At 37.8% G+C, this 26,778-nt stretch overlaps 2 protein-coding genes across 5 annotated transcripts; both read right to left on the bottom strand.

Annotated features, from left to right (window-relative positions):
- Positions 1–4,380: 4,380 nt before the first annotated feature.
- Positions 4,381–12,228, bottom strand: LOC113070456 (SWI/SNF-related matrix-associated actin-dependent regulator of chromatin subfamily E member 1-like). 4 transcript variants are annotated; one of them, XM_026243736.1, is made up of 11 exons: positions 12,161–12,228; positions 11,244–11,296; positions 10,868–10,911; positions 9,214–9,318; positions 8,356–8,448; positions 7,752–7,883; positions 7,502–7,673; positions 5,825–5,997; positions 5,645–5,746; positions 5,317–5,554; positions 4,381–5,225 (listed from the first exon to the last, which is right to left on the bottom strand). In XM_026243736.1, the coding sequence occupies exons 2-11, from the start codon at positions 11,248–11,250 to the stop codon at positions 5,011–5,013; spliced, it is 1,281 nt and encodes a 426-aa protein (XP_026099521.1). In that variant the 5' UTR covers positions 11,251–11,296; positions 12,161–12,228; the 3' UTR covers positions 4,381–5,010. The 4 variants fall into 4 exon arrangements, with proteins under 4 accessions (XP_026099521.1, XP_026099523.1, XP_026099522.1 ...); XM_026243738.1 differs by having other exon boundaries at positions 8,368–8,448; XM_026243737.1 differs by having other exon boundaries at positions 9,220–9,318; positions 12,161–12,227.
- A 1,702-nt stretch (positions 12,229–13,930) lies between these two features.
- On the bottom strand, positions 13,931–25,608 carry LOC113070455 (carbonic anhydrase-related protein 10-like; the record flags this gene model as incomplete). The annotated part of the gene is made up of 7 exons (XM_026243735.1): positions 13,931–14,902; positions 15,128–15,299; positions 15,587–15,741; positions 16,256–16,328; positions 18,193–18,288; positions 22,175–22,360; positions 25,363–25,608. Coding segments are annotated over 7 exons (951 nt in total), but the record flags the coding sequence as incomplete, so codon positions are not given.
- Positions 25,609–26,778: the final 1,170 nt, after the last annotated feature.

The raw sequence follows: 26,778 nt of genomic DNA, 5'->3' as shown, positions 1-26,778 counted from the left end.
ATATATTAAAATGTTCAGGTTGAAAAATTTGGGATGCACTAGGCTACCTGTTTCAGCCGGATATATGCCCATTGAAAATGAACGCAATTTAGTACAATGCAAATACATTAAAGAACTAGAGATAGGATGACTAGTTGCCTAGCATTGTAATGATGCAAAAAGTCAGACTTCAGAGGCATGTCATTAATAACAATTAATGTAATGTAAATGTACATCCAAACTGCAGGAATCTGCGAGGGCAATAGACAACATTGGTGTACCTAGGGCAGACTGTATGGTTTTCCTATTTACAATAAACATTAGTGCTGTCAAAATGAATGATTAATCCAAGTGAAAAAATAAAAATGAAAAATAACCCTGATACCTTCTTGATTGATAGCTTCCTGTATGGGTGTCCATATGTCCAGTGTTGGGTGGTAAGGAGTTACAAAGTTGGTATAGCCTACTTATCACAACATTGTCAATCACGTTGTCAATCGCAAACGCTAATTTATTAAAACGTCTCGCTACCGAACTACCAACAGTAGCTTAATTTGTGGAGGAAAAAGAGAAAGCATCCATTTGGTGAATGAGCCAGTGAGAAATAATAACTTTTAAGTAGGGTCCGGTGCCATTTAGATATTTTTAAAATGGTACCGGTGCCTGAACCGATACCATATTTTTCTGACTATAAGTCGCACCTAAGTATAAGTCGCATCAGTCCAAAAATACGTCATGACGAGGAAAAAAAAAATATATAAGTTGCTCTCGACTATAAATCACATTTATTTAGACCCAAAGAAAACCAAGAGAAAACATTACCGTCTCCAGCCACGAGAGGGCGCTCTATGTTTTCAGTGTAGACTACAGGAGAACTGAGCAGCATCTCTGCCCTCTGGCGGCTGGAGACGGTAATGTTTCTCTTGGTTCATGTTAAATAAATTTTGATAAATAAGTCACACCTGACTATAAGTCGCAGGACCAGATAAACTATGAAAAAAGTGCGACTTATAGTCTGGAAAATACGGTACTTAAAAAAAAAGAGCCACAAAAAAAAAAAAAAAAAAAAAACTATGGTTAACATTAAAGAACATTACAGATTCACCTAAGGTGCTCTCATTTCCCAAGTTGTGCTTCCCTCACTCTAAGTCTAATAAATGTATTTCACAATCTGGGTCATTATTTAATACAAAACCACACATAATGTTTCTACTGTATCTCTGTCAATCTCTCTGATATTTAGTTAAAGTAAGTGCTGTCTGTCACTGTCTTTAATCAGTTCTGTAAATTACTGTAGGCTCATTCTTTATAAAGTAGCAACAATGTCGTTTGTAAAGTACAGTACTGTGCTAAAGTCTTAGGCACATTAGTATTTTCACCCCAAAAAAAGGGTTTTATGCCAGTTATTTGTATATTTTGCTGTGTCAGAAGGAAATATCAGTTTGCCATTAATTTTAATAACAATCTAGTGCGATTTTGAATGCACAAGTTGTCTGCCAACGGCAAAATGAATGTTTGGAAATGTAAACTGATATTTTCTACTGACACACTTCAGCAAAATATATAAATAACTGGCCGAACACCATTCTTTTGGGTGAAAATACTAACGTGACGAAGACTTTTGCACAGTTGTGTAAGTTTAAAGTACGCATGATTAAATTAAATATATTTAAATAAGTTCAATTTAAGTATGTGTTCATTCATATGCTAGTGTTAAGGGCTCGATTGTCGCAGGAGGAAACAGCTGGGTTAAATGTAATGTAAATGTTAAATGTCCACATAATGTGCATGATTGTTTCACCTCTATGCCCCGCCTTTCTGAAATGCACAATTTTTACAAAGCTCATATCTCTGAAAAGAAAGGTGTGCTCTGATGGGCCAGCTATCCAGTGCGTTGTGATTGGCCAAATGTTTCAAGCGTCTGATGGAAATGTTACTCCCCTCAACTGTAATGGCGTGTCCCAGGACAAAAACAATAAAACACATTAAAACGAGGCAGTAGTTGCATCCAGTGGGAACATAATTACTGATTATAATGACTTATACTGTCTTTTTACGTGTTGCGTCGCGCCGCGTAAACATAAAACCATGTCTGCATTTGTGATCGGACAAATGACAAACAACAAGTGCTACTCTACACTGCTCAAATCTCGTGTTGCAATCATCAAGCACTAGACTGTCCTTGCAAAAAGTGAGGAATGGCCAGCGGTTTGAGTGAGCAACAGCCAGCGGCTAAAAGGAGGAACAGCTGGCGGATTCGACGAAGGAGCGGCCATCGGGCTTGCTGCAACCAACAAAATAGTCTCACTTTTACAATGAAACACACAGCTTTTCCACGAAATGGCGCCTGCAGAAACAGAGAGCATAAAATATATGCCTTCTTTCTTTGCGAACAATTGGGAGCGGCATTTTGCAAATCTTCCCACATCGTGACATAGACATGTGGGGGGGTATTTAAATGAGCTGTTGTAGGGAGACGTGGCAGAGTCTTAACTTTGATAAAAAAAAATATCTCTTTGGATTTGAGACTTTAGTCTTTGCAACTTTACAGATCTTTTTCATGAAACAACACTTCAAAGAAAAAGAAAAAATTGAAATCGCATCATATGACCCCTTAAAAAAAAAAACTGTAATTTACTCCCTCTGATGTTCCAAACCGTAATGTATTTATATCTGTTGCGTAGCATAAAATAAGATATTTCAAGAAACAAATCTTTTTTTTTTTTTTTTTACAATGATCATCAAAATTGTTCTTCAAAATATCTTCCTTTTATGTACCATGGAAGAAAGTAAGTCATACAGGTTTGGAATAAAAAAATAAATAAATAAATAAAAAAAAAGTGTAGAAATTTTACTACACATTATTATACTTAAACTGACACCGAGATTAATGATAATTCAGTACTCTGAGATATAGAGCTATTGTTTCTAATAAGGTCTCATAGCCATTTTTAGTGCCATATCTCTGCCTCTCTGCAGTGCCCTGGAGTTAAATGAAATAAGGAGAGTGTAGGTCTTTTCCCTATGGTTGCTTTGGAAATGTCTTCACACAATGATAAATGATAAATATAGGTTTATCGCATCCTTTAAGGCACTTGAGATTTCTGTTCCGTTACGTGAAGAAAAAAAATCTTCAAAGAATAAGGCACTGATTTGTTCATTCAGATATTTTATGTTTCCTGTACAGTACTTGTTTTCAAATACTTTTTTTGTGTACTCTCTGCATATAATATAAATTATATATATTGGCAATAATAACATTGCTAATATGTACAGTGTTGACCCTTGTTCTTCATAACCTCTGCAGTTGACTCTGGTAAGCTGGATATTAGATTCTGGGCCGAATCCTGACTGATGGCCAGCCATTCTTGCCTAAGTAATTCTCAGAGTTGATCACAATTTTTGCCTTTCGAGGACTGACCACAGGTTCTCTCTGGGATCAAGATCCAGGGAGCTGCCTGGCCATGGATCCAAAATTTCAATATAACGATCTTCGAGCCACTTCATCACTCTTAATTTGTGACATGGTGCAGAATTATAAGAAAGCCCACCCCTGTGGTTGAAAACCCCATACATGGATGGAGCTTCATCAGAAAAATAACTTTGCATCAGTCTTCTGCTGTCCAATCCTTGTACTTCCTGCAGAATTTCAGGCTTTCCTTGGCATTTTTCTTGGAGAGAAGTTGCTTCTTTGCTGCCCTTCTTGACACCAGGCCGTTGTCCAAAAGTCTTGGCATCACTATTTGCGCAGATGATTTAACATCAACCTGCTGCCATTCCTGAGCAAGCCCTGTGCTGCCGGAGACACGATTCTGTAGCAGACTCCTCAGGAGGAGACGTCCTGGCACTTGCTGGACACACTTCTCCACTGCAGTCGAACCTTTCTCCTTGAGGTTCTTGATTTGGTAAATGGTTCTTTCATGGTGCAATATTTTTTGTAGCTAATTCCTTGGATGGGAGGCCATTTTGATGCACCGCGATGAAGGCTGCACGTTTCTTTGGATGTAAACATACATCGCTAACAAGATATACAATGATTGAAGTGCTTCTTCCCCTCTTTTATAGCAATCGGTCTTCTCTTACAAACTATGTATTATGATAACCCAACCATAGTGATTCACCTGACTCGTACGAGTACACACTTTCACATGTGCTTCTGATATGATTAGCCAATAAATGTTAGCTGGTCATTTTGTGTCAGGATAAAAGAAAAAAAAAAAACGGTGAAAATTATATATATATATATATTTTTTTTTTTTTGGCCAATGAAGCTTTTAGGAATTATTTTAAATGCATCTGATCACTCTACAGAATCTAGAAACAATGTGAATAAACAACACCACAACAGCTTAAGCAGCAAATTTAGCAAAACACAAAACTTCACAAAAAGGGCAGATGTTTAAAACAGACATAGAAATCACTTTATTGAGGGAATACATTGCAACAATACAAAAACATTAATCCAGAGGCTTAAAGTCCATGTATTATATCTGTGTGGTCAATCTGTTGCGATGGAAATTCATGAGTGGTAGCATGGCTTTAAGTACCATGGCGGTGGGGGGGGCTACAATCCACAGACTACTCAACTAAACTGTGAAAAGATAAAACAAATATATACCATGACATAATCGTGCCACAGTAAGATAAAACATGGTAAGCAACAGCAAAAAACCTTGCACTTCGGCTTTTCGCAAACAACTGGTGACTGCAGGATGCAAGCATTATATTTTCCTCAACATTTGCCCACTTTACAATAAAACAGCTTTTTAATGGCCATAAAGCTTTAGGAATACTCAAGTGGGCTTGTAATATCAGGGTTAGATCGAATAAACGGGTGTACCTGAATGGATGTGTATGTGTGTGTGTGTGTGTGGAGTGCTAATTAAGATTCTGCTGTCCTTCCAAAACATTTCACTGTACAACATTGACTGGGAGCAGTTTTCACTGTTCACACACTGACTTGCAGGTGGAATGACTTTACACAAGATCAAAGTGAGACTGTGTAGATGAACATGAAGAACATGGGTGGGATTACTGTGGCTGGGTGGGCAGCCGCTCTTCAGGGGTGTCTGAGGCCTGGGGTTCTGCTGGGGGTCCAGAGCTGCTCTCAGACGGAGCAGTGCTGTCACTGGTGCCCTCGTCCGTAGCGCCCTCTGCAGGCTCAGGTTGGGCCGGCTTGTCTCCGACTGCAGCCGGGGGGCCTTGCTCAGCCTCCTGAGATGCTTCAGAAGTTTCAGCCAGAGACTCTACAGAACAGACAACACAGAGGTCAGCCAAACATCTTATCCATTTTTGTTGAACATTCAAAGTAAGAGAACATAATGGTGCAGGTCTGACCCGTCTCCATAGGGGTGGGCTTGTCTTCTCCATCCTTGGCCTCGCTGGCAGAGGTTTGTTCAGGGTTGGCATTGGCCTGGGTGCCGGCGGCAGGCTGTTGCTCTTCTTGAGCGGCTCTTTCCACCTGCTCTGCTGCCTCCCGCTCCCTCTCCTCCGCCCTCCGGCGCGCTGCCTCCTCTGCAGCAGCCATTTCAGCTGCCAGCTTCTCCATGTCCACCTCCACTTTAAGACCGCACAGCTAAACAAACAAAAACCACACATCACTCACTGACTGAGCTCAGGCTAAACACAAAGGCTATTAGTTCACAGAACAAACTGAATTTCACACCCGTTTGAGCTCGTTATTGAAGGAGTCTGTGCTCTCCAGGAACCTCCTCTTCTTCTCCTGGTGTCGGTCCTCGATTTGAAGCAGCTCTGCTTCAAGTTTCCTCTGTTTGGAAATCAAGACACAACAATTAAACTATCACGTCTTGAGTTTTTCTTTGTGTGTTTAACATGTCCAACATACCTGGTGCACCATGAGGGATTGGACTTGTCGTTTGAGGACCTGCATGCGAGCAGTGGTCACCACTGAGCGAACGTCAGGCACCACAACCTCGCTCAGGATGTCACTGATGAGCCGGTGGTTCCTCTGGAAACGAGCTGCCGCTATATGCTTCATGGAGAACCCGTCATCATAGTCTACAGAGACATTTCATAATTGAAAGCAAGCAATAGAGAACGCTTTTTTTTTTTCCTCAAAAGCACAAGTTTCAGAACTTCCTTTTAAAATTTAGCACCAAAGATAATTCTTCAGATAATTACTTCTCAGCAGGAGGCTTGTAAAAGAAAATCTGAATGGCTCAACCATTATAAACTGGATTTAGATGCCAATTATTTCACTGGAACAATCCAGGTAGTTTACTTACCACATGGTCATAATATATACATTTTGTCTTATTTAAACCCCTGACATCTGCTGAAAGTAACACTTTACAAAAATGATCTATAGCCTTAAACATAAATGTAAAAAAAAAAAGTAGGTAATTCAGAATGTAAAAAAGATTATTTGACAATATCTCTCTGAGAAACACTCAGCTTCAGAATATGGCTTTTACTAATTGGTAACAATAAAAACACCTGCCATTAATACTCAAAGTGCAGATACATTGACCGCTGATCAGCTATTGTTCATAGGCAGAATCCAGTCATTTTAGAAGGAAAAGCAAGCAATCGGAAATTAGCATGAGGGAGAAAGAGCTCCTCATTTAGACTTTAAACTGGTTGAAGACAAGTTGTTTATAGAGAATAGCCACAATGACCAAAAGAAAGCTGCTTGGTTTGAAAGTGAGCCGCGATTGCTACAGTACACTGTACAGCCCTTCAGGCAGGCAATCTTCAGATTTTGGTAGCTGAAATAAATTGAACTAGCCCAGATTTAAAAAATTATTTTTCATTTTGAAAATTGGATAGTAGGATAGGAGTTGAAATGACCATCAAAAACATTTTTAACACAGAAATATCAAGGAAGGAACTTTATTTACAGTGTATCTTAACCATAAAATGACATGATTTAGAGGGGCTTTTGAAACAGCTGAAGTACAGTGGTTTTCCCTGTAATGGCTGTACTTTATCAGGCATTACAGGCAAGATGAAATGAAACCGCCATCAAAACCTTTCTGAAGACAGTCGGTTCCCTTTAGACATTAATTTATGTGCATTTTGACTTTAGAACGTGCACCTCATATTTATTCAAATGAAATCATAGCATTAATCGTCACATTAAACCATATTGCTAATCTTGTCTTTCCATCACTAAACGTAAGAGCTCTTGAAATTATAATTAAGACGTTTCTTACACCATTTAAAGTATTTGAATACTTTTTTTTTTAAACTAAAGTGAACGCTTTAAGGAGCCGCAGGAACCCAGTATTTAAGATAAGCCATCAGTCAGGGTGCTGATATATTTAGGTAGCCCGACTGTGGACAATGGACAAAATTGTGTGGATGCACCTTTCTACTTAAAAAGGATTCATTAAAAATGCCACAGTTTCAAAATGAACCAATTGGCAATTACTTTTTCCCTAATAGCTACAATATATGAAAATTTTAAAATTCAGTGACGTTTTTAGACAATGTTGGGGGCTTGTTCATTTATGTAAATTGTCATGTTCTTGCCATCTAAATGACTTCACGTTAATCTCACCATCAGGGTCCTCAGCAGGTTGGATGCTCATATAGGGCTCGCCCTTGTCTAAGCGTGACTGTCTCTGCCTGCTCTCTTCTTCTAGAGCAGCTTCCGCACGGTTCTTAGCGTTGATGTACGCCAGGTAGGCTGGAGAGTTGTGGTAGGCCTTCAAAGAGTCATTGTACTCAATCTGTGGGGAGGAAAATTGCTTAGTGAATCTTCAAGAATCTTGCTCCAAGCGAGAAAAAAAAAAGTGAAAAAGACAAACCTTCTCTGCTTCGTATTCATTTAAATAGTCCTGTTTTTCCTCGTCAGTGAGGTCCCTCCACATGCCACCGATGATCTTCCCAATCTCCCATAGCTTCAGGTCAGGATTAGAGGCTTTAACTTGGTCCCAAACCTAAGAAGATACAAGTGTAAGTTCAGAGCAGACACAGAGCAGCCTGGGTTCCTGGGCGGAGAGGGTTGCATTTTCCCAAAAAGATAGAGCACCAATTTTTGCCTATATTTCTGTCCAAAACTAAAGCATGAATGCAGGACAGGAGAGAAAAGGTATCTTAAACATGTTTAGAATCTAAACAATGTTTAAATGTAAAATATTAAAACATGAACTACTACAGATTCAAATAGCATTAACAAACCTAACTTCTTTATGTTCGTCTTTTAAAACACTTCTTTGCTCAGTGGATCAGAAGCAACGAATGTCAGTTTCTCAGCCTTGTTTAACAGAAAAAAAGCAATGAAGTGATGTTGGGGTCTACCATCTGAAGGGGTGGAATCAGACCACTGACTGCCCCTCAGCCTTCAAGCTGATTGCAGAAGCACTTTCCTCAATTTACAAGCAGTAAAAGCAGACACCGTGGGTGTCTTACCTTCCTGCTTACCTTCCGGCTATACCGCATGTAGGGCATCAGCGGCTTGTCGGGTGGTTTGGGCGGCTTAGGAACAGTGATCCCTGAGGAGTTCTGTGGGAGAGGGAAAGAGGCCCACGCGGGGTGTTAGAGACCACAAAGGGCACACATGGTCATCACAGAAAACAGTGAACTGTCATAATGGAGTACTATGAAGAGAAAGAGACAGGAAGCACGACTGAAAGAAACAATGACAGTGTGAGGCGCTTCGCAAAGGGGGCGGGAGACGTACCTAAATGGCAAACCAAATACAGCACATTAACATTATGCCAACAAGGCCATGCATTAAGCTCTTTTGGACACAAAGCCACTGTCTTTTACGCCTGAAATGCATCTGCAGAGGTTTGAATGAAACCAGTCAACAGCTAAAATGCCTCAAGCTTGCCAAGAAGCCATGCCAAGTTACTGCGTTTGGCACGGGCATCTAAAGCCATGCGAGCAGGCGGCCGTCAGCTCTTGTGCATGATGAGGTGAAAGGATGGCCAACAGGGGAAAGGGGGAACAGTTCTGAGAAGCAATCACTCTGAATCTACAATTCATACTGCGTCAGACACTCCCATCCAGACATGACAGAGAGTGAGTGCTTCACAGAAGCATGAAGATTATGGAAGCTACTAATTGAGAGCTACACAACTACCCAAGACTCGACTCTGATACCCAACAGACACCTTCAACTCTATGAAATGAGTCTGTACAGTGTAAGAGCAAAGCATTTCACTCGATTACATATTCAGGCCATATACGTTAGCTTTAGCGTCCTCTAGTCTGTGCTTTTAGTCCCTCTGCTGTCGCTAGGGCCCTAGTTGGCACCGGTCCTACCATTACCCTGTTGTTCCCGCCGGGGTTCCCTCCCAGCCTGTAGTTGTTGTAGGCCAGATGGCTGTATGGGTTGTACCCCACAAACCCAGGGGTGGTGGGCATTTGCTGATGGAGACAAATGAGACAAAACACGAATGAGAAATGACACAAACAAGGGAGGAAGGGACAAAAAAAATGAAAAAAAGGAGAACCTGCTTTTGTTTTCAGTCATGATTTGCATAAAACATGCAAAAAGCAGCCATCTTTGATAACAGCACAACCCTTGCATTATTCTACATCCATTTGTAGCAAAGCCACAGGCACTATGGGTGGTTGTAGTGGGACGTAATGAGGTGCTAGAAGGATTTGTTAACTCTCGAGATGGGGAGTATTTGAGCCAAAGCTCTCGGTGATGTATGACCTGAATAATCAGTCTCTAAACCGACAAAAATAACAGTTCTGGGACACTAAAAGTAATTAAAGGGGATTTGGATCAAATTTCAACCGTAAGGGACTTGAGATTTCCAAGGATGCGTGTGGAGCGAAGCATCAATGCTAAATTAATGCTAACGGCTCTCAGTATGTATTGTAGTGAGCAATGATTAAATTATATGTGAAAGCCTAAGCACAAAAGGAGGCTCACACACTTACTGCTCCAAACAGTGTTTAATGAATAACCAGGAAGATGCATCATATGAGTCTATAAAGTCAAGGATGCAGAACATATCCCAATAAAATCAATATTGCTATATGACCGTAAAATATATATGAGGAAAATTAATTCTGTGATATCTCATAGTGCAATAAACAGATCGGGAATACTGCCATTTGAAGTGAAGCATTTACACTCATGCAGCTCATGATACCATCACAGAAAATGAACCAAGCCACTCACTATATCACGAACTGCATGCGGATAAATAAATACTGTACCAGGCTTCACTCTTAATTTTACTTCAAAATAAAAGCTTGATGGTTAACTTTTAAAAATTAAAAGAAAACAAGGCGCATATAGTAGTATTCTAATTTCTTAACAGTAATATTACATTTTCATTAAATATTAGATTTTTATTTTTAACTTCATCTGTTTTGTTAAAATAAATGTATTTTGCTTAATACTTGATTATTATTTGCTTTAATAAAAATATATATATATATTATTAATAATTGAATAGATCAAAAAGTGAGAAAAAAAAGACAAAGCGTACACTCAAATGTAAAATGTGAAGTTTTTTCCCCAAATAAGCCAGCTCCGGAAGGATGGTTCACAAAAAAACTCCAGATCATCATATTCCAACTTTGTAAACATTATTTATGTTCTATGCATATTCACTTGACAAAATCACCCCAATCATTCTAGAATAATTAACTCTATTCAACTTAATCCAGCTGAAATCCCTTTTTTTATGTAAATATACACATTTCAGAATAACTAAATATAGCAATGACATTTCATGCAGGCCTAATGGTTATTCATTAAATGCTTTTAGAGTCTAAAGTTAGAGGTCTCCTCTGCACCTTACGGATTAAGAGAGCCTGAAAAAATGGCTTAAAAATAGCTAAATCCACCCCATGTGATACTGTGTACTTCCTACAATCCTCACCTCTCATCTCTAAGGTTTGGGTGATGGAGGGGAAGGACTGTATGGATGATTGGCATGTTCAGTTTACTTACTGTTGTGGGGGCTGGGGCGGGGGCTGGGGCATAGGGTGGCCGCTCTGCATGAGAGAGAAGGAGGGGGAAAAAATTAATCCATTTTTGAAACTCGATCAAAAATGAACCAGTGGTAAAGCCTACTTATTCGTCACATCTGCATCAGTTCAATGTGTATAAATTAAGTTACACCAAAAATGTCAGTCAATTACACGAGGACAAGCACACCCATATTTACACATTTACAAATTAAAGAAAGTGGTAATATCAGATAAATGAATGAATGGTAAAGCATCTTTAATAAACTCATTTCTGAAGATCTGATAAAGATGGGTGGGCTTCAAGGGGGTCTAAGCCAACTAAGTGGTCAAATCAATCAGTTGAAACGTGCTCTTACTTGACATCTTGTTTGTAGGATTGAGGATATCAGGCTATCCCCACCATTTGGTTCTGAAATAGGGCAAAAACTTATTAGACGAATAGGCATGCTTTCAATATGTGCAAAAAAAACAACAACAACAACAAAAAAAACATACAGTACCATCACAACAAACTGATTTAATCTGAGATTTTCTGGCCGTTTAACAACAAAACACCCACCTGCTTTAAATGTGAAATTCGAGACCATGTTTGTTAGAACTGGCCACATGTTTGTTATATAATAATAACAATAACTAAGATGTGGATCTAAGGAGAATTAAATTAGATCTCAGGCCTGTACTAAATGCAGATAACGTCGCACACAATGAGGCGAGTTAGCTTGAAGCTCGCAAAGAGGTTTATTTAAAGATAAATGTATAAAAACGACAGCCACATGGGGAACATAACAAACTAATGGTTATTAACAGGAAGTATAATGTAAAGGTGTTACACTTGGCGAGCTATAAACATCCCGAGGAAACGAACGCGAGTCGATATAGATGCTAACAAAATATCAATGAATGAATGAAACTGGCTAACGCTACGTTAGCTCAATAACTTAAGTGTGAAATCCCATGTGAAATACAGTTCGTCTTTGCATTTTCAGGCAGAACATGTGTTTTAGATTATTTGGATTGCGTTTAACGTTTTCAAAAGCTTTTAATGTGTCGTATTTCACAAACACATCTCGTTGTTATCGAAACAGCACCAGCTAACGTTAGCGGGCTAACGTTACCGCTAAAGTCGGACATCCCTTTAAGACATTAAAATCACGATACATGTCAGAGAACTGCATTTTAAAAAGGTTATGTTTGATGTATTATAACATGGATAAAAAAGCTGTACGCGGAAACCAATTGTGTGAAATAAAAGGCAACGCTAGAGAGGACTCACCCCCAGCTCCTTTGTTCCTTCAGTGTTGCTCCGCCAGGATGTGACACACATTTGGAGCCGCGTCTGACCTGATTTTCGAGCACATTTCTGCCCCTAGTGGCCATGAACGAATACTACACTGACCAGACGACAGGCAGAGAGAGAATATGGGGGCTCAATGTAAAACTGACACCTTTTGTGCATTTCTGAATTAGCAACAGAAGCTGCGTAGTTTAGGTAGATTTAGCCAAGAAAAAAAAAAAAAAAAACTTGGTCATATATACATACTGTTTAGATGTACATACCTTTATTCAAGCAAGGATGAGTTAAAATGATCAAGGTAATGGATGCTTTATTCAGCTTTGCCATCACCTGATTGAATCACATCTTAAAATAATTATTTATTACATATACATTTTAAAACAACGTGATACATTAAAACCAATGAACAACTCTTGTAAATTGATGTTTCACAGTCAGTGTTGTGGGTAACGCGTTACAAAGTAACGCGTTAGAGTACTCTAATTACTTTTTTCCTGAAATTTGTAACTTAACGCGTTAGTTTCGTGCGTAAGTAATCAGTAACTTCGTTATTTTTTTTAAAAAAGTAGTCCGTTATTTTAAGGAAAGGAAAATCCCGACTGCAGCCTGCTTTTTGTCAGACAGTAGTCCTAGGTCTACTGTGCCACCTGCGGATGTATCAGCGGAGCCGAAGCTCTGTGATCGTAAAGTCAAAGGCTGTGATGCGTCTGTGCCCTGCGCCTGACCCTGTGTGTGTGGGTTTTTTTTTTTTTTTTTTTCGAACTCCCGGCAAGATAGCAGAGAGGACAGCGTTTGGTTTATGGAAGTACGCACATCATTTTCAATTTGTCAACGAAAAAGAAATCGACTGTCGGACAAACGTTTCGAAAATCTGCTTCTGCTACGTTTTAATCACTACTTTGAAGAGTAAATGTAAGAGGAATGTGTTAAAGCGAATTTAGGCTTGTGACTGTGAGTGACACTTTAATAATAATTAGTTCGCCTATTAAGCGATTTGTCATTTGCCTGTGTGGCAGTGAAGGATTTAATTCGGTTTGTTATCATTTTTGTTTGACAGTCAGCTGTTAATTTCTGTTAGATCGTTGGCTGGCTGGTTGTTCATCATTTCTAAATGGATTTAAATCTTCAAGCCTGTTTAAGGTTGTGTTTACAAGTAAGCATAATTGTACTTTGATAACTGCATTATGTAAAGTTAAAGAAAAATCAGGAGTTATCTTGTGGTGCTCATAATATACAGTAGCCTAGGCTACCCGGGCTGGGTAGGTGCGAATTTTGATTAATAATATGTTCTGTGATAATAAATAAATAAAACGCCATGTGGAATAGCCTATTGCTGACTGTCTTTCCTGTTATTGTTATCCTGCAGTGTTAATTTAGTCGGATGACTGACGTTATTCATTGTCGGGAGTCACGACTTCTAGGTGCATTTAAAGGGGCCGGGGGCTATGTCTGTCGTGTGTGAGCAGCTGCAAACGGCTTTTAATTTTTGGTAACGCATGAGTACTCTAACGCGTTACTTTTATGAATAGGTAACGCTGTATCGTAACTAATTACTTTTAATTGATGGTAACGTTGTAACTTAACTAACTACTTTCCAAAGTAACTATACCCAACACTGTTCACAGTATAACTTTTACTGTATTTATTAATTTTTCTTTTACCAGAACTTTTTTTTCTTTTACCAGAACTTTTCTTTTACCCCTTAATATTTGCCAGATTTTAAGGGATGTCATTAATATTTCTCTTTACATTTTTTAATGTTTTGCATTTTTAGCATAAATAATCATTGTTAAATCTACCATGCTCCCGTGTTTTAGATGATACATTTATGGTCAAATTTACATTAAGATGTAAAAGATTATATTATATAATAACCATACAAGTATAAATATTGAGACATTTGAAAAAAGAAAATATTTAAATGCTTATTATTTTATTAAATCCAACAAAATATAGCAGTTTTTGATGCTAAATCTGACTAGATTTGTCCCTTTCCTGTAACACACTCTATTACACATTCACCACCCTAATAAATATTAATATTGTAAATCCATATAATCCGACTCAAAGCTTGAGCACGATGTCAACATGTTATTCAACAATATTCAACAGACTGAATTATCCATTAATTTGACTGGCAATCCATTGGCATCAACTTTGCAGCTTTGTGACTCAAGATTCAAAAACATCATTAAAAAGTAAAGAGAAACATTCACCATGACCACTTCAAATATTTATTGGCCAGATATCACTCAATTCATTTAGCACTGTAAACACTTATGTAGAGAAGGCAACATGCTCCAGATAGTCCAAGATATAGGCTTGAAATCCTTTTGTTTGCCACATGTCAAAGTAAAGTTAAAATCCCCGTGCATTGAGCAAAGGTAGTTTTCCATTCGCTGCAACAAGGCTAGATTGCACCTGATGTTCAGATGCAAACAAGAGCACACAGTACCTCAAGAGTGAGCTGAAGAGCCAGTGTCAATGAGAACCAGTCCTGTCTGACTCAAAGCGTATTTGATATATAGTGTTATAAACATATAAACATGTATAAAAGTAATTATTTATACACACATATATATACTGAAGAGTTAAGTCCTTTGTCTTGATCTCGGTGTGTGTATCCCATTGTTCTGTCTGTAGGCCATATTCTTCAGCAATTACCAGACTGCTGTAGTAACTAATCCACGTCAAGCTGTTATTTCAGAAGCCATTCATTCACTGAAAACAGAAGTTGAGAATATGCTGTCAGATAACTTTCTTTGTGAAGCACAACACTTATTCATAAAAACAAATGTATCATTTCCATCTGTTTCAAGAACAATAATCGCAAGTGTCTAATTAGGGCACTTAGCTTTATTGCACACAGCATGCATGCAGCAGTGCGCTCATGACACATAGCATGTGTGTGTCACTGATGGGAAGGAACTGGTGGGTGACACAGACCTCTGTATTGCAGCCTCAGCACACGGTTGTTAGGACAGTCCCGTCTCTGACTGAAGTTGATGTTGGTGCGGATGCAGCGCTGGTGGAGTGGCTGCGTGGGCCGCATGTTGTCACCCATACTGAGGAAGATCTGAGACGGCTGGTTTTGGCTGAGGAGACGAAGGGACTGCATCTGAAATATAATATAATGCTAGTAAGATTTTTTTTAAGTAACAATATTTTTTCACTTTTTATTGAGAAACAATGCATTAAATTAAGTGTTCCTGTAGCTCAATTGGTAGAGCATTGTGCTATCAAGCTTAAGGTTGGGGGTTCGATTCCCCGGGAACACATGATAGGTAAAGATTGATCGCTTGAATGAACTGAAAGTCGCTTTGCATAAAAGCGTCTGCTAAATGCATACATTTCAAATTGGAGAAAATGCTTTTGTAATATCGTAAGGAGTTTTCAGCAGTTCACCTCTATCTGTGAGATGTAAATCGGCTTATTCATTAATATCCAGGTTGCTGTCTCAAGGCACGGTGGAATAGTTATCGACCCTTCATATGTGATAAAACGGGAGGTTTCGGGATACAGCTCCTCAATATCGAGCCCCATCAGTAAGTATGCATCATCTGAAAAGACATAGTATGAAACAGCCGATGGCCTGAGATGAATCACACACTCTTTGATGAAATCTGTTGAATATTTGATCCTCTCCAAGCTGTCAACATTCATACAGTTCAACACAGAATATTATTATTATTACCACTACTATGATTTTTTTTTTTGTTCTGATAGCAATGCTGAGAGAAATAAAATATCACTTCTTATCCAAGACCACCAGGTGGTAATGCAAAGCTAAGTTTGTTTTTCCTTTTCCTTTTTTTCATTAAGACTTATGAAGGCCTTCCCTGAAGCAATATTTCCCACCCAGACTGTGGAAACCACTTGATTTATTAATACAGATGTAAGCAGTTTTCAATCAAATGGAATTTAATGTTAACAATATTAACATAATTTCAATTCAATGTTAATAAAAATAATACTCATGTTAACAAAAGCAACTTTTAAAAGTTAACGAGTGTGAAAAGGAGCTCACTAAGCCACTGACATGAATAAAGACAGGGGTATTTTGCAGATACTTACGTTTATATGTAATCCTTGTAATGGTCTCTCTGCTCAGCATACGGTTTAGAAATACATTTGTAGGCTCTGAGATCTGAAATCAGTCAAAAATTTCAAAGAAAGCATTACTAAAAGCCCCAACATCTGCAGCTTCTTTTCTGATGAAAAGGCAGAGTTTCATAAAACATGGTTTTGTTCAATGCATTAATCACAAATGACATGACCGTTATCTTACTGCTGAGATATTTCATTACCGCTTCACCATATCACAACTATAATCAATAATAGTCTAGTAGAATTTATTCTAGGGGCATCTGGATGAGTTTTTTCCATGTATTGAAGATGAATGGCTTTCCATGAGCCTTCATTAGCAGCAGAATGGAGGAGATTCCCTGCCATCACCATCACCTCCATCTGGGATGAAAGTGAACTGGGTCTGGGGGGGGGGTAGTCTGCAATATGGCAACATCTTCATCTGGACTGTGGCTCTTCTGCACCAATTTACACACAAGTCACGATTCACAGAGTCACGCAGCGATTCGGGAGTCTGATGATGATGTGCTTCATGAGGAGGTTGAATGCCAAAGAATCTTCATTTTCTTACTTAAGTGGTTAAAGAACAAAGATCAAGACAAATTCCACATATTCAAAATTCTACAACGCAGTCTGCCGTTTTTATTTAAGACATCTTTAAATTTAATATCTACCATCATTTAAATATAACAATTTATAAACATATGAATTTTAAAATGATTACTTTATTATTTATAATATATTTCAAATATTTAACATGTAACATGTATGTTAATAACTCTCAGGAACACAAGTAATTCCAGAGCAGCTCAGAGCATTGCATTTTATTTTTAGTTCAAAATAGGCATGCTCTGAAAAAATGGAATAGTGGTGCATTCAAGCCCATTTTCGCTTTTCCCAGAATGCACTGGGTCTTGAAAAATTAATATGGATTGACCATTTGGCAGTTTTATTGCTTTTGTTTGTAATCGTGTGTGAAGTCAAACATTCCAAGATATCAAGCACGTTCAGCTCTTCATTACCTGTAAATGTCTCATAGAAAAGATAATATTGAACAATTTACTCCTTTAAGTTAAAATGTAAATATTTCTTATTTTTTAAGTTAACAGAGGAATGGTAGGTATCAAGCACATCTTGGGTAATTTTTTCACCATCTACAAATCAGAATTCTTCCAGTGCACCTTGCAAGCGCACAATGCATATGAGATGGTAATACTGATGATTATTAATGACCATAGGACTTTGAATAAAACAATAAAAAGCTTTTTGTGGTCGTATTTCATCATGGCAGTCATAGAAAAAATTGTATGGTTCAGAAAAGCATTTTATTCATTTTTTTCACCCATCAAAAATATGATTCTCATTTATCATTGAGTAAACTTTGTTTTAAATAATTCAGATTAATATAAATAATTTAAATGTTATGTGGGATTGCTAAAAAAGAAATAGTTTTCTTCAAGAAACATAAGTTATACATATATTATGCAGCATTGGTGCATAATTAATTTAGTTGATATGAAACAACGGATGCAGAATACTGCAGTCTGATTATTATTATTATTATGTATCTAGATTTTTTTAATTGTCTTCAAATTGGAGCAAAATAATTATTAAAAGCTAATCTAAGAGTGAATTCTACTAGATTATTCCATATTTATGGATAGTTAAAGATTGCTTTAATTCCTTGCATGCCAAATTTAAATGAATTACATTAATATATTATATAATTCTTAAAAAACAAATCAATCAAGTACATTCAAGCACTTTTAAGGCATGTTAATTTGTGCACATTCATATCTCACTGGACATGAACCTCTGATCTCCAAAGGCTATGTAACGTTTGCTAAAGATTAATGCAGTTTAAGACTAATTAATGAAGTGCCATGTCTCCAATGTATATATTTTCAGCAGCTGAGACTACTAACCTTCATGAAGATAGAAACCACTGCTATTCCATTAGGACTCCGGACTGCATCACTGTAATTTAAATACAAATCCTGATTATAATGGATGAGCTGCACCTGTCAAAAGAATAAAAAAAGAAGAAGAAGTGTAACTTGCAGTAAAAAAAACAACAACAACAAAAAACCCAATCTGGATAACAAACACCTGCTTAGTGCGAATTAGGGTTCTAACGGTATGAAATTGTCATGGTATGATAATCGTCTCAGAAAATACCACGGTTTCACGGTATACTGTATTAAACAATCAAAACAGGGTTTTTTTTTGGGGGGGGGGGGGGGGGGGGGGGGGTTGAAAAAATGTTTGAAAGCATGTTTATTCAAATTTCATTAATCAAAAACAAGAAAATTTTACAATTGATTATTTATTAGTTTAATAACTTATATGTATCATTACTAATTCATACAAATTCATAAATTCCAGTTTGACTTAATTTTTCTGGATTCTGTACTTATGATTTAATACAAATATACTATCAAAAATGGTGGTAGTGAAAATGCATACAAATTTAACAATTTAACCGATGTTTTAAAACCTTTATTATTTTATGTTTTTGCAAAGGGCTACACAACAGAGATTTACTAAATAAAAATGAGGGAAAAATGATATTATATTATGTATTTATGTCAATTATTATTATTATTATTTTAGAAGTAGGCTACATTATAGTTCAATCGTAATTTCTGTCAATTTCTTCGAGTTAAAAAGCAGACTTTTATTTGGACGGATTGTTTTGAAGAGCTTTGAGTGTCAATGTACAGTACGTATTTGTTTTTGACAGTGGTTTTCTCAAATAAAATGATGAAATGATTAACTGTTCTCTCAGTAAGGCTCTCATTGTTTGTGTTCACGTCCTCAGATAGTGAGACAGCAGGCACTGTTAAACCTGCCACTTTAAGCCACGCTGGCGCATACTTGAGTATGTAGTACATTCACAGAGAGACATGCAAAACAAACAGATTAGCCTATATATTTATATAGCAGTGCTTTTGGCATTATTTTACAGCTTTGTTTTTTATTTATTCATCAATCCATCAAATCGCTCGTATTATGTGACATCTGCAGAGTAGCTAGCTACTGTAAATTCATTGTCATGAATGGATTCTGTGCTTCACCCCGAAATCATAATGCATTAACCTTAAATTATAAATGGAACATAGCTGTATCTGCACGGGATGATGTTGTTCTGTAAAAGTCGGTAAACATAGTAAACATGTTGGATGCGTTTCCCCATTTTGCAGCCGCTTTCCGATCAAAGTTTTGGAAAACTTTGCGTACCTTCAAGGACAAATAAGCATTCGTCTTTTCTATAGAAAAAATATTCCCATACTAGTGGCAATTTTAACTCATATAATGACATGGGATAGAGATTAGAGATAACGGTCTCTGTCTCTGATGTTGTCTCCGCTGTACGTGTGGGTGGAGCAAGAGAACAGTTATGTGGAGAGTTGTTGTCTATGCGCAGGTGAGATTCTGTGTCTGTTATTTTCTCTCAATACAGTAGATAAGCAAATGTACATGTACATGTACACGTACATGTTTATATCACGGTATATCGTCATACCGGTATATCGTTACAAACCTAGTGCGAATGGATCCAAAACAGTGTGATACATTTGGCTGTGCTATACTTTCAGAAAAAGCCATAATGCATAAAATATGCCCACATATTATATGTATATGACTGCATACAAGCCCATTAACTTAAATTGTGTCAGCTTGTAATCACATGTGACACTGTAATGAGGGTCAGTACATTAATCCATATAAATATTTTGCTGTGTGTGGTGTATAAATTGTTAATGAATTTTTAATGGGAATACTATGAAGCTCCTTGATGCTCCGCAGCTCAATGAAACCAGAGAGATGGAAGCCAGGAAAGCTGCTGCTTAATTTTCAGTGGTTCAAAAATGCACTGGAACTCATTAGAAAATATAATTCAGTCATCAGTTATAATGAGCTTGCTTGTCAGCTTCAAAATGAAGTTGTTGGAAAGCTGCTGCCCATATAACCTCATTTGGATTAGGAAAATGAAGTGAAGCTGCTGACTTCAGTGAAATTAGAGGTGAGGTGAGGATCTGAGAGGGACGCGCATCTTTGCACCACAATAAGATAAAGTGTAAACTCATTTAAATTATTTCATATTTCTGGGACAAAGTGGTGGTCTTGACAGTCTGAAAACTGTCTCTTGCTGTACATTAAGAACTGTCTGATCTGTATCAGTATGAGGGTCACTACAACAAAGAAATGTATGTCTTAAAAAATAAATCAAACTGTACTTTAAACCATGTGCAAATTCTTAAAAAAAATAAAAAAAATAAAAACACATATGGCATAAACACACAAACACACACACACACACACACAAAAGAAATCCCTTATGCTCTCCAAGGCTGCTGGCTGCTTAACAGTTTTGTGGAATATTATAACCTTTTACATTAAAATTGTCTTTACTGTCACTTCTGATCAATTTAATGCATCCTTCCTAAAAAAAATAAAAATAAAAAATAAAATAAAAAGATAAAATATCTCACTGACCTGAGATTTGATTATAAACTAATAATAATATTAAAACAGGATTCTTTTCAACAATTTCATTCATTTTCATTATATGATCAGAAATGTTTTTTGACTGTCACCAAAAATATTTTAAGTTAATTTTAATTCAGAAATGACATGCTCATCACATAATCATATAGGGCCCTATCTTGCACCCAGCGCAATTGACTTTGTACACCGACGCATGTGTCATTCCTATTTTGCACCCGCGCAAAGCGCGCTTTTCCCTCCACAGAAGCACGTCGCTAAACTAGCGAATGAACTTGCGCTCCGTGGGCGGTTCAGCGCAAAAAAGGAGGCGTGTTCCGGCGCAAACAATCCCTGGTGCTATTTTGATGTTCCATTAAACAATTGCGCCACTGACCAGAAAAAACCTGGTCTAAAGTCAGTGGCGCGTTGCGCGTTGTTCATTCTGCTATTTTAAGGGCGCATGCTTGACCATAATGTATAGCGTGCACAACGCGCATACACTTTGTTCATGTAATCTACACAGATGCAACAGTTATTTTTGCAAATCATAAATTGTTACACTTAAAAAAAATATTAACACATGAGATGACGGAAATCATTGTGGTGTCCCACGAAGATGTGAAAAAATAGGCATAAATCTAGCTTACAAATTATTCAGGCTAATTGTAGTAATTAAGGATCAGACCTGTTTGAGGTCATATATGTATAAGGACATCTGACAAATTGGTTTGTCCGTCAAGAACCAGGAAAAAAAAAATCGATGAAACAATTGTGGCTATTTCCTCCCACGCCTGTTTAACCGACGCTATTTTGGGTGGGTTTCTCCCATCCCCATACAACACAACTTCTCTGTCTTTCACTGCTCTTACAAGAACATCAGTCTCCTCGCCTGTGAACCGCTCCTGGCGTGCGCCTGGTAAATACGCCATAATAATAGCAATCCATAATGGAACTTGCGCACCTGCTTTTAAAGGGAATGTTGGATGACGCTCTGATTGGTTTATTTCACGTTACGCCCAAACCACACCTATGAATAATGAAGCTGCTTCAGACCAACCCACTTTAGATTTGCGCCGGGCGCAAGAGCCATTTATCCCGCCGGGAAAATAGCAACAGCGCCGAGACCCGCCCACAAAGTTACTTGCGCTTCGCGCTTTGACACTTGCGTTTCAGATCGTTAAAATAGGGCCCATAGTGTTCATTTTGTCAGCTATTTTTAATTTAAACTAATTCTTAGTCCTGTGTCAAATGTAACTTCTAGTTTTCATTATTATATAATAAACTGACAGAATTTTGCCTACTACTTTAACGTCAGTGCCAGTACTTCAAGGGGTTTCCATCCAGGCCCTTTGAAGGCAGACAGGTTTAACTGAATCCCACAGAAGTGATGTATATCCAGGCTCTATGTTGGCTCACCTCTCCAGGGAAGGCCTGGCCGTTGAGCAGGTGCTCAGAGCCCCGACCGTCCTCAGCGCCAAAGTGAAGCCGGATCTCCTCCAGCCTGTAGCTGTAGCTCAGCGGCCCGCCAGAGATGTTCACCAGGTGTGACTTGTCTGGGCGCAGGGACACATGTCGGCCCGTGTTATACATCGTTCCACTGACCTGAAAAACAAACCTACACTGTAAACAAGCTGTAAATAAAACAGATTATGGGAGTACTTCTTACAAGAAAATACTATTTCAGTGTTTCTACTTCAAAATTTCACATTTAATTCCACGTCAAATTTACAAGCTATTTCTGAGTGTAAATTACACCAAATTAGGTTAGATTTCCTAGATCTGTGATTCTAATTTCTGATCTTTCATGATAAAACAATAATAAGTGTTTCTATGTTTACAGTCAGTACATTTGGGAGGACAAAGGCGAAGCAGTTTTCAGCTGGATAGGCTAAAAGGCATTACATACGCGCTGCTGGACATTAAGGGAATTCCTGGAAAATCAGGCATGAATGTAATGAACAGACTGTTTGGTTCTGATGGATTGAGGTTTTTCCAGGTAATCCTGGTTGACAGGTGCAACCGCTGACGTAGTAATTATGAAGCAAATGCATTAAAGCTTAAAAACGGGAAGCTATAAATGGAAAACAATACCTGGAATGGTTTGTCTTCACTTTCGTTGTAACTTTGCAACTTTGCTTTTGGATTTCTAATCGAGACCAAAATGTTAAGGCGCCCTGGTGATCAGAACATCTTTGTAAACAGCTGTTAGAGCGTTCAAGAATGTATTCTAATGGGAGATTTCAAATTAGTTTAATATAGTTGGCTCATTTGTGATCTGGAGACAGTTTAACAACTGCTGATCCCTCAGGAACATGAGAATGAGCAATACATTTAGCCTGACATCTCATCTGGATAAATACTTAGCAGGAGGTAATTACGATCATTTTAAACTTTAGCCCTGAAATAATTCAGAGTAAAATGGCAACTTAAGCTGAACTACAGCACAAGGGATGACACTCATTATTCTTAGCGATAATCACAACTGTCCACCAAAACTCAAAAGACCATGGAAGCCTATTTCCAACTCAAGAGAAGAGAATGGAAATGTGATTTTTTTTCCCTCGTAACTATGATTTTATTTCACATACACTGTCAAAAAAGTGCAAACATTTTACCTTTAGGGGTACAACAGCTTGCCACTGGGGCGGTCCCATTAAAGGGATTTCTTTGTTACATCTTTACCTCCTAAAAAGTGCATATTGGTGCCTTAGAGTAGTAATATGTACTCTTATGGTACTATTATGCACCCTTTAGGTGTAAAGAAAGTAGAAAGGTGCCCCTTTAAGGGCACTGTCTAAGTGACAAGCCATTATATCCTTAAACGTAACATTTTAGCCAATTCTTTACTTGAGAGTGTAACTGTGACTTGTGAATGATGTTTTTAATTGCAACTTTATCTCTCACAACTGCAAATTTATCTCCCCATTCATTTTTTTATTATTTAAAATGTTATAAATATGTATAAAGTATATATAAAATATTTTGAATTGACTTCTATTTTTTATATTATCAGCTTTCATTTTAATTTTAGTATTAGTAATCTGAAACAACAGTTTTGTCATTTTTTTTATTCTTTTTGTTATTTTAATATATATATTTAGGTTTGATTTGTGGTTATTTCAGTATTAGTTTTAGTAACACTTCAACAAACTTATTTTATTTCAGTTGGAAAGGAAACATTTCTAATTTGAATTTGAAATCTCTTTTAATACCTTATTTTACAATAACAACACTGTATCTCACAGCTGTGCCTCAAAGTTGCCATTCACGATATAATTTTTTTCATATTTAAACCTATATCTCACAATTACCTGAACTCAAGAAATGTGAGAAAGAACAAGTCCATTAGATATTTGAATTCAGTAATTTAAGAATGAATAAATGCAGGTTACATATATAGCTAGTCCATCTAAAAGAGACCATACACTTTTCCATTATAGCCTGGAGTTTCCATGCATAAATTCCATTTTTTAACAGCCCTCTGGTATCCAATCAAACGGACTTGAATTCATGGAGAACATTTAGGTCTGCAATGGAATTTTCTCTAGGAATAACGTGCAACTCCCCACATAGCATGCCTCAAAGGAGCAATGCATACATAAATGTAATTGGGTCTCTTGAAATAAGAGCAGAAAAACCTCCAGAGGAAAACAGCCGTGCACTTTTATTTTAGCCTCCTGACTAAGTCTAGGGTACTAATGTATTATTGAGCGAAGATGAACTAAGGTATATCATCCATAACCACGACCTCTTGGAGCTCCACTGGAGAATTGTTCACTGACAGCCCCTGTCAGCACAGATGGTGAGCCTTCCTAATCTCCCCCAGCAGATGCACAGCAGCATTAATCATAAAACAGGATGTTAAATGTGGAATTAACTCCTTCCTTTCCCAATCGTTCTGTGGAATGAATCCCCCTTAGCCCTCAAGATCTGTATGAAAACAACTGCTGAATCCCTTTAGAGGGCAGAGAAATATCTAATGTACACCAACCATCGATAATCAAACACTGGATTGGTGTCTGGTAAATGAGTTTAGTCGCACTAATCTGCACACTGACTGCAGGTGCACCTTATCGAAAGCAAATGGTAAGCAATTTTGCACCCGGGGAGAAATAGCGATCTCATTACGGCACTGCTGTAACAAACTAACAGTCGTGGAGCATTAGCCATCTTCAAAGGCTTAATTTGGAAAAGCTTCACTGTTGTGCTTGGCAAAAATAATTGAGGATCCGCTTCATTGGCCATTAGAGCTGTATTAAAAAGTCATCCGATGAATTAAGACCCAGCAACAACAGCAAACTAGCTGTCTAAACAATGGCCATGTAAGTAAATACAGAATGCGATTAGATTTGACAAATGGACCGTTAAGCTGGGGTTATGCTGTGTGACCCGATCTGGTCAAAATCCTAGTGAACTATGGGACAGTGGTCTAAAGTGAACAATGTGCGACTGTCCATCTTCTACCAGTTCGAATAATGTGAAATATCGTTATTTTATGACTTAAAACAGATAAAATAAAAAGAATTATGATGCAACTGTCAATCACAGTGTCTGTGATATTTGAAGAAAGTACAACAAAGAGCTTTACCCTCTCCAGTACTTACCTTCCGTTGCCCTGCATTGAGTCGTAGAGGATTGAGGAAGGGGTCAAAAATCATTCGACTGGTTTCGATGTTGACTGGCGACTGTCTCTTCCCAATCGTGCACAGGTTCCAGGCAGTGTTAACTAGTCCCCAGAAAGATGGCACTAGCGAAATACAAACAGAAAATGTAAAGTTCAGAGCATTAGCTTTTATTTTCAGCCGTAGACTGTTGTGTTCGCCGTTTTGTAATGGGTCATGATCGGATTGGCGGGGGTTTTATTTGGATTATCACAAATTGCTCATCCCAGATTTCCTCTGTCATTCGCATCCATGGTGTGCTGTTGTTTTTGAGTTTGGATCTAGTAGTTGACTTTCTTTAAGACAACCTTTTGACTAGCAATCAATTTGAACACTTAATTACCAGGCGCAGTGACGGGTTCTCATTTGAAAACGAGGTCATCATCGTGCATCCCAAATGGAAGAACTGCATGTTAATGTGATTCGCTTCACAAAAACAAACTCACGAAAAAAAGAAACACAGGATGGAATTAGTCACATTAGCCACACAGCCAAAGGACATACTTGACCTTATATGATTAATTTATTCTCGCAGATGTTTCACAGTCCTACACCAGTAACAACTTTATTGCTGATTGCAATGACTTTTATCGGTGCACTGAACCTCAAATCTCATTTATCATATTTAAATTAAACATGACAGATCAAGGAAGAGCCCGACACCTGGGAAGTTCCTGTCATTAACGTTCAAACCTGTAAAACTTCCTTTCTTTTGTGAAACACTAAATGTTTTGTAGAAAGTTGGAGACAAACACTGAATTCAAATGTATTGAGAAAAGAAGAAAAAAAAATCTAACTTTAACAGTCATACGTTTTGAGTTTTCACCGGACTTTAGGGTGTGATACCCCTTTAACAGAATGTTCTAGTGTGAGCTTGAGTGTGTGACAGCAGCGCGAGAGAGGATGATACTGTGATCCTGACCTCCACTCTGATCAAGTCAAACTCATTAGATCACCAAGAGCTTGGACGCTTCAATGTAAAGAATATCACCTTTAGTCCACAAAGGCTGAGTTTATAAACCGTTTTATCCAGCAATGAACAAGTGATCCCCTGGTCTGATTATCCTCTCATCATCTCCAGCTTTGTAGAAGTGAAACTGGACTGGCTACTTGATGTTTTACCATATTAAGTTAGAGAGAGCGGAAACACTTTAGATACAAAGATTAGGCAATACGAGGAAAGCTGTGGAATAACATAAGCTGTTTTCCTTTGAATTCATGAAGGTAATTTACTCTGTATTTGTATTTATTTTCAGCATCTTCTTTATACAGTGACCTAAATAATGATTATTTCCAAACCTGTGATCCAACCTGTAACGCTGCTTTAGTATGGCATCCTAACAGTCACTGAGCTCATTA

This window comes from Carassius auratus, unplaced genomic scaffold, assembly GCF_003368295.1.
Source record: "Carassius auratus strain Wakin unplaced genomic scaffold, ASM336829v1 scaf_tig00004288, whole genome shotgun sequence".
NCBI lineage: Eukaryota > Metazoa > Chordata > Actinopteri > Cypriniformes > Cyprinidae > Carassius > Carassius auratus.
The sequence above is the reverse complement of the archived record's forward strand: the minus strand, read 5'-3'. Positions and strand labels throughout refer to the sequence as shown.

What these genes read in the sequence shown, in the direction of transcription:
- LOC113070456 (XM_026243736.1), bottom strand. An exon ending in GCCGGAAGGTAAGCAGGAAG is followed by an intron (nt 7,884 to 8,355) that starts GTAAGACACCCA and finishes GTATCTTCTTAG; the next exon opens with GTTTGGGACCAAGTTAAAGC. An exon ending in TCAATAACGAGCTCAAACGG is followed by an intron (nt 5,555 to 5,644) that starts GTGTGAAATTCA and finishes TTGTTTGTTTAG; the next exon opens with CTGTGCGGTCTTAAAGTGGA.